Source organism: Oryzias melastigma, linkage group LG14, assembly GCF_002922805.2.
Source record: "Oryzias melastigma strain HK-1 linkage group LG14, ASM292280v2, whole genome shotgun sequence".
In the NCBI taxonomy this organism is placed as follows: domain Eukaryota; kingdom Metazoa; phylum Chordata; class Actinopteri; order Beloniformes; family Adrianichthyidae; genus Oryzias; species Oryzias melastigma.
This window is the reverse complement of record NC_050525.1, coordinates 29,340,305-29,348,905: the sequence shown is the minus strand read 5'-3', so window position 1 is coordinate 29,348,905 and position 8,601 is coordinate 29,340,305. Positions and strand designations below refer to the sequence as shown.

The window sequence follows — 8,601 nt, the reverse complement described above, 5'->3', positions numbered from 1 at the left end:
AAAAGAGGAAGTGAACAATTGGAGTGAGAGAGAAGAATTTCATCTTATAATATTACAAATACAAAAACATAGAAACAAACAAAAAAAATACACACTTGTAGGGGTTTTAATAATTCACTTTGGTGCTATTAGGCCTATAATTCATTTATCATTTTAATGATCTTATAGTTTGTCATCAAAAACTGGAATTTAACAAAATTTTACTATGCAATTTTAGAATCCAACATATTAAAAATGTTTTACTGTGTTAAATAAATGAAAACTAACAAATAAACACAAAACCTCAACCTGCTGTTAAAACAAGTAAAAAACAGGAAATAAAATCTTCATTTTTTTTATATCTAAGGATTGTTTTCTGCACGTTTCTGTATCATCTGTCAAATTTTTCCCCTTTTTTATCTTTTCATGTTTACTAGAGGGTAAATAACACAATGTTTTATTTCTGTATCCCATCATTCACGCTCAGACCAGCTTTTTCATTAATTCCTCTCTGTGATAACAAGTCTCCAGATGGTCATCTCCAGATCTTCTTAGTTTCTTCTTGTTTTGGTTCTTCATTGAGTTTTGATCTCATATCCGCTTATTTGGATCCACAACTTAAATCCAGACTTGATCAGACTTCACCACTGATGGGATCAAAGAGAAAAACAAACAGACTTTTTGTTAAAAATGCCAGAAAACTGAGCTGGATTTTATTTTGAAATTCTTCGGCCGGATATCACGTGCAGACCTCCGACGTAGCGGCTTTAAAGCGGCGCGTGCTCGTCGGTCGGAGTGAAAGTTGTCTCCGGTCGGAGCAGCAGCGGTACTCGGTCTCTCGGTCGGTCCCTCGCGCTGCCGGGAGTCGGTGTTTCGCTCCGCCGCAGCGGCTCGTTACCGGAAGTATGAGGCGGAAGGAGAAGAGGCTGCTGCAGTTCGCGGGGCTGCTCGTGGCCGCGGTCCTCTTCCTGCCGAACGTCGGGCTGTGGTCTCTGTACCGGGAGCGCGTGCTGGAAAACTCCGCGGACGCGGCGGACGGTCCGGGCGTCTTCTCCACCAAGCAGGTAACGGAGAACCGGGAGAACCGGGTGTTGTGTATCGGGATTTAAACATCTCATTTGGTGACGTCATTAAGGGACGCATTTGTGTGAATGGAAATGTAAAAGTTTGTCAAAAATCCCAGAGAAGTCGTTGACTGTAAATCAGCACCACGGACAGCGACACGAGCAGCTTCAGCACCACGGACAGCGACACGAGCAGCTTCAGCACCACGGACAGCGACAGACAGAAAACTTCATTCTGACAGAAACCGGGATTCTAAGGCTCTGATCCTCATGTTAGACTGAGTTCTCCTCGTCATAAACACCCGTCAGAGATGTTTGTTTTCATCCCAAAAGAGAATATTTACGTCTATGTATCTGTTAGTTTTGGTCTAAACATGTGAATAAAACAGGAGCTTAAACAAACAGACTGGAGGCTGAAGGACAGCCTTGAATGATACGTGTGAGGATCCTCCTGACATCAATGCTCCATCATGTTGAAGTAATGAGGGCTGAAGGTACAGTGTGGAAGAAGCAGATGATGACAGAACGGCGGCGTCCACAGTCTGTCATCGGCTCACTCAGGCTGTCCTGGAAGAGCACCTCCGAATGCTGACGCAGACGGCCAGAACCAGAACCAGAACCAGACATGGACCACGAAGGGACTTATGAGAATTTGTTCTGATGTTTGCAGCACAAACAGAGAGCAGATAGGAGAACGTTCTAGAAGGAAATATTAAGCAGCAAATGCAGTAAAACGTTGAATGAAAGAATAAATCACTAAGTGATTTGGACTAGAATTGGGACTCTGAAATATTTCGTAATATTACAATATATTTGAAATATTGTAATATTACATTCATTGATTTAATAGTATAAATATAATCATAATATTTCAGTTTGACATAATCTTTTCAAGAACCAAATCTATTTTCAAATGAAATCTGAAAACAGCCTAAAATCTTTCAAATAATTTCCTGATGGTTATTTTCACCTCCGAGCTGAAATCATCCTAAAGAAAATGAAATATAAAAACAGCGTAAAGATCACGAGGAAATCCATCAACATGTTCTCCCGAAGGTGACTCGCTCCGTGATCCGGTCAGCTTTATGGCGTTCTGTGTCAGCACACGCATGAACAGCCCCCCCCAGCTCTAACCTTTGTTCCTGCTGCTTTCACTGTACGTCAGGTGTGTGGGAAACTCTGACGTCGTCGGGTTCTGCTGGTTTTAATGGATGTTTGAAGGAGCAAATGTTTGAGATGAATTTCTTTAGCTTCATGTCATTTCTGCAACATGATGTCTGGGTGTTGAATGATGTATTTTATAAATCTAACAGCTGTTAGCTCCGTATTTTCATCTGCTGAAGCTGCATGTGGAGGCTGCTGCGCTGTGCTGAGAAGATCTTTAGTCTCCATCCAACATGCCACCTGGAGAGGCAGAACTGTGAGGATGGATAAGTTACCGTGTCTGCCAAAGGATGTTACGGTCGACTGTTGAAACTAACCTTTAGGTTGAGTCTGCTCTGTAACCTAGGCAACCAAAATGAACTAGCCTCTAGCCTCTACTAGTCTCTACAAACTAGCAGCAGATTTGGTGGCGGTGACGATCCGAGACTGGTCTCCTCGCGAGGAAATCTCTCTGACTCGTGTCTGCTTCATTTTTCTCTCTGAAGTCGATGTTTTTGCAGAAACACTCGGTATGAACGAGGTGGAGCTAAGTGACACGTTTCAGCTGAATATGAGTTTGTTATGAATCCAGTTCTGACCCCACTGGGAACCTTTCAGGGTCACGGGTCAGAGAAGGTGGGGTACCACCGGAAAGGTCTAGAAAGGACGAGATACTGTGGTTTTCAAAATGACATTTGTACAAGGGGGTGGAGCCATAGATATGATTGAATGGGATTATTTTTTTCTTCTAGATTTAGGGGTTTGATGTCATCTCTTGAAGATAAATGATGTCAAGTCTTTCATAGCAAGCGTCACGCAGCTTTCTCCACGTTCTTCCAGACCAACCTGAGAAACCAGAACCGTGTTAAAACCTGGAATAGCTTCAGAAATGATGTAAGAAGCTGCAGAAACCAATAACAGCAGAGAGTGGTCATCAGGCTGTAAGATTCTGAAGGTTGGAGGAGCTGATCTCCTGCCTGTGTGATTCCAGAGCGGCACAGGTCCGAGTCCAAGCGGGTTTTTGGTGACGCAGTGAGAGATCTGGTTTTCATTTCACGTTCAGTCCTGACGTGTTTGCTCTTTCCTTCCTCAGCGTTTGGTTTCAGTGAGTGAGATGTGTGTCAGCGTGGCTCCGATTCCTCCTCAGAAAGACGGCAGAAGGTGATTAGAATCCATCTCCTGCTGATTGACTGACTGGTTTGCTTTAAACGGAACAGAAACTGGATCAGACTCCGCTCACATCTGAAACGTTTTTAGAGTTTCTGCTTGTGGTAAACAGGAGTTGGATTTGTTTCCTCGGATTCTCTGTTTGTATTCCGGCGTGAATGCCCGGAGCGTTTCGCCCCGAGAATCCCTCCGTGGCAGCGCTTTGTAGAACATGGAATATCTGGCCTCTTTGATTCCGCTCACGACTGTTTTATGGCTTTAAACATTTTTGTGACATATTTTACCCTCAGAGAAAATGAATATTTCAGCAGCTCGTGTTTCTATTAACCTATTTTTCCCGAGTTCATGTGAGAAATGAGCGGAAACGCTTCTCTGACAGCTGATCTGTCGCTGCAGCTTTTTGGAGCTGAAAGATCAATCTGAGTCTGGATCATTGTTGACTCTGAGGAGGAAGAAGCTCCACTAGTGTTTGGTTTCTTCTGATCTTATTCATAAAAACTCATCTTGAAGAAAGAAATCCTCTTTTTTTCTAGAGACGTTGAATTGTAAAAGAGAAGACAACAGAAGGGAATGTGTGTCTGCGTTCTCCCGGAGGGCCCGCTTCACCCAAGTGGATCAGAATCAATACCTTAATCCCAGTCAGGCTTTTTCCCACATCATTCTTGTTGGAGGCATTTGGAGCTGATCTTCTCTTCCCCTCGCCGCTCCTGCTGGCTTAAACCATCAGAAAAAGATCAGAGGCGATTAAAACGGAACAGGATGTGCTGCAGATTCACACGTGCAAAACGTCTGGAGGCTTTAATCCAGCAGAAGAGAAAAATGATCCGAAAATCTTTGATTTTTGACAGATTTCTGACCTTTTGTTTTAATTTCTCTGAACTTTTTTCTCTGTGTTTGTAGGTTGACTGTAAATGAGAAAAAAAACTTAATTTATCTTCAACTGAAGCATCTTAGTCATCAATCACAACAAACCCAAAGATTAAACTATAACAAATGATAAATTAACCAATTATTTGAGAGAAATCTTCTGCCTATATTTTAAGAACAGAATCTTGTGATTTTAATCTAAATATGTTTGATTTTTACGCACATCACATCTAAACTTTGCATTTCAGCGTATATGTGTTTTGCTTTCTAACTTCACAGCACAGAGGAAATGTCAACCAGGAACACGGAGAAAAAGATTCTTCTCCATAAACAGCAGATTATGGTGTGAGTGCTGATCAAGCAATCACACTATAAAAGTTCAATCAATGTTTAGTACTTTGTTCTTGTCTGGTTTAGTCCGGTTGGTTGGTCCGCCGCGTTATCACGGTGACAACGCGGCGCTGAGCCTCGACTGCAGCGGGAAAGGAAAACTATATAAACTCTGATGGACATTAAAGGTTAAATAAAGCATCAGTTCAGAGGAGAAGTTCACCTGTCTGGTTATTTCTGTTTAGAAGATGAATGAAAAGTTTGGTTTAAAGCAGTCTGCATGGATAGAATACTGTGACCTGAACTTATTTTTTAGGAGTTTATCTACACCCAGCAGCCAATCAGAGTCGAGTATTTACCAGGACCATTTAAAGTGAAGAAACAATGTTTGATTCTTTCAGATCTACATCAGCATCTTTGTTTTCTTGGAGTAATACTGCAGACATTAAAGCCTGTAGAGTTCTGAGTGTCTGACTGCTGATGTGTTTCTGTTAACACTTTATACTTTAAACATTTCAGAGGATAAATAAGAAGGAACAATTTTCTCTGGTCTTTTTTTAAAATTTTTTTTCAAAAGCTGCATTTTGTTGTAAAAATATACCTTATAAAACACTCTAATTAATCCTGATTAATTTCTTAAGATTGACTGCACCAAGCATGTAGTTTAGATTTTACTGGATGACAAAGCGAGCTGGTGCTGAAGATTAGATCTGCACATTGTTCAGATTAAATTAGAGCGTTTTTCCGATTGGGGGCGGAGCCGGCAGTGCAGACTCTTCCTGGAAGAGGCGGGCCCCCACTTTGTGATGTCACAATGTGAAGACCAGCCTGTTGTGGATTGGAAGGGGCTGGTGCTCAGAAATGCCTGAATAGATAAAAATACCGCTTTGTGTATTTTTTCATGAGGAATGAAGATATAATACAGTAAAATGGTGACAGTGTCATGTTGGGACCTGGTGTTCTAGGATGATCTTATAATTAGTTATATGATAAATAACCATTCATAATCTTCCTAAATATCAAAGTGAGTATTACAGAAAAGGAAAACAGATTTGATCAAGTTTGTGAAAATTAATCTGCATAAAAAGTTCATTAAAAGAAAAGTCTTCATCTTCTCTCCCAGATAAGTAAACAGTTATTTTCCTGGATAAATAAACAACCAAGTGAAGATGTTTGAATTCAGAAGGTTATAAATGATTCATTCATTTCCAGGAAATGAAAAGGACGTTTTTTTAGCTTGGACCGGCTCATTAAAACCCTCAGCACCGTCTGAACGGGGATGCCAGCAGATCTCTGGTTTAGCTTGTTTGTGTCGTGGAGCAGCTGCTTCTGCGCCACAAACGCTGCTTTCCTTTAACAGTCATTTGGTGAGCGGCTGAAAGCTTCTCAGAGGCTCTCCGTCACCTCTCTCTGTTCAGACTCATCGATTAGCTCCTCTTATCCGCCCTAAGCATTGATCTGTGGGCAGGAGGGAAGCAGCCGCAACAACACAACATAACACAACAACACAACACAACAACACACCAACACAACACAACAACACCACACCACACCACACCACAACACAACAACACAACACCACACCACAACACACCAACACAACACAACAACACACCACACAACACAACACAGCACAACATAACAACACAACACACCAACACAACACAACACCACAACACCACCACACCACACCACAACACCACAACACAACACAACTCCGGTTTGGCCGAGCGAGCTCAGGGTGCTGCGGACAGCAGAGGCTGAAACTAATTCAGGTCCTGAAACAGCAAATGAAACTTTATTTAAAAAACACTCTATCAGTCTGTCGTAACACAAAGTGGATAAAAGAAGAAAGGAAACTATCCGGCTTTAGTCTTTGTATCGCCATGGAGACGGAGCTAAACTCCCTGTGAGATTGTAGATGATAATTTATCCACTACCCACCTGTGTGTCCTCACCTGTCCTCCGTTCTTAGAACTCTATAAAAGTGAGACTTTTCCCCTCAAAGGTCAGAGGTCACATTTGGATCCTAAATTCAAAAGGATCTTTTTGAATTTTCTCCAGCCATCTCTGGAGCTTCTGAGGTCAAAGATCAAATAAACCTGCTGGTAAACAGGATCCTGCTTTTCAAGAGCTTTCAGCTCCTCTTGTTGATCAGGACAAGAACATGAATAAACATCAGAAAAGCAAAAGGAAAAATGTTTTCCATCAGTTTAGTGTCTGGAGAGCAGCAGGACGGCGGCCTGAAAGCTCAAATGGATCCTCTCCTGAAGGGATCAAAGACGAGGAGAGTGAAGGTTTAGCCCGGCCGGTCAAAGAGGACTTAAAGGAAATCGATGGCGTCTTTTCCAGGACGCGACCTTGTTTTGATTCTGGAGGACACGGTCAACCTGCGGTTCCTCTCCGTGCTCCTCTGTTCAGAGAAACCGTCTGTTTGTCAGAACTCTGTCAGGTATTGGTGGGATCCATGTGTTTAACAGTCAGCCAATGAAAAGACAGCATTTATGTTAGCATGATAAGTTAGCTAATCAGAAGAGACCTGCAGCAGGAAAGGTAAACTAATACAAAATAACTCCCCCTGTAGGCGGGGCTACCTGTACAGATATCCACCTGTAGGGGCAGCGACTAAGACTTTAGAACACGTGTCAAAGTCACGGCCCGGGGGCCAGATCCGGCCCTCCAGATCATTTTATTTTATTGTTGTTAACGACCCGATGTTATCTTGTTTTAATTTTTTAACTTGTATAATTTAAAAAAATATATTAAGATATTTAAGGTTTAAGTTGATTTATTCTGGAATAATATTCCTGCCTTTTTATTATTCAGAATTATATTAAAAAGTTACAGTTTTCAAGTTTTAAATATTGTCATTCTATTAGCTTTTACGACTGTTTTGGCGTTTACTAAAATATTTTTAGGCTGTTATGGAGTCCAGCTAATATTTCAGCTACATGCTAACCTATCAGCACTAGCACAAGTTCAGCTCACAGCATTATCACAGGTAATGTTATATATCTAGTTCATAATTATGTAAAAAAGTTACAGTTTTAAAAATGTAGTTTTAGAGTGTTCAGTAAATGTTTCTCCTGTTCGGCCCGTGACCTCAGATGTGTTCTGGATTTTGGCCTCTTGTGTGATTGAGTTTGACACTTTAGAGTGAATACTCTGATTACTTCACAGATGACACACTTGGTAACCTGGTTTAAAACGATCATCCTGTGATGAACGAGAACAAGACAAACGAGTTGATTCATCATTTTTTTCCTAGATAACTTAGAAAAGGCAAACATACATACGACAAACATAACTGAAAGTTAAAGGTTTCAAGTTTAAAAGATAAATAAAACAGAACACTGAACTGATTGATCAGTTTTACTAAAAACAAAACATTAATTCTCCAAATCGTGTCTCCAAGCTTCATATAACAAACATAAAGTTGAAACATTTTAATCAACATCCTGTCAATAATCTAGAAACTAGAAGCAAATTTTCTAAACTTCTTCTGGTAGTTTCGACTGTTGATGTTGCAGGTCTGAACTTTATAGTTTTTTCTTCTTTATTTCAGTCTGATCATGGGGCCTCAATGAGAAGAAGGTTGGTGGGATTTCCAGCTTTAGCCGGAACATGCCTCGTGCACAACCACGTGCACGTTACTGTGTTTTTGTCAGATTTGAAATGACTGAAATACCTCCACCGAAGGGCTGTAGTTTGAGTTGAGTCACCAGTAGATAAAAAACTGACCAGGGAAATGAGATACTGTTCTACACAGAAGAACTTTAGGTGTTTCACTTTTTTTCTGAATGTTTAAGGAAACAAAATTGCATAAAAGTAATTTATAAATGGCATGAACATGTAGTTATGGTCATTGAACTTTAAACTCAAATTGAAACAACATTCAAACAAACTTGAGGACAGATTCACTATTTGTGCCTCCAGGTGATCACATTCGATATTCAATCATCAGATGGGAGTTCTGCTGCTCTGAAGGAAACCGCCGAACATCTGTTACTCCGTCAGCAGAACGGAGGAGAAGAGGAGGAGAACATGAGGA

The 8,601-nt window shown here is 41.0% G+C and overlaps 1 protein-coding gene across 3 annotated transcripts in view; it reads left to right on the top strand.

Annotated features, from left to right (window-relative positions):
* Positions 1-752: 752 nt before the first annotated feature.
* LOC112140163 (polypeptide N-acetylgalactosaminyltransferase 10) overlaps positions 753-8,601 on the top strand; it is a 62,033-nt gene continuing 54,184 nt past the window's right edge. For 2 of the 3 annotated variants that reach the window (XM_036215366.1, XM_024263054.2), the window contains exon 1: positions 753-1,043. In XM_036215366.1, the coding sequence (XP_036071259.1) occupies positions 885-1,043 (159 nt within the window). In that variant the 5' untranslated portion in view covers positions 753-884. The remainder of the gene's footprint in view (positions 1,044-8,601) is intronic. The other variant, XM_036215367.1, reaches the window with a different exon arrangement.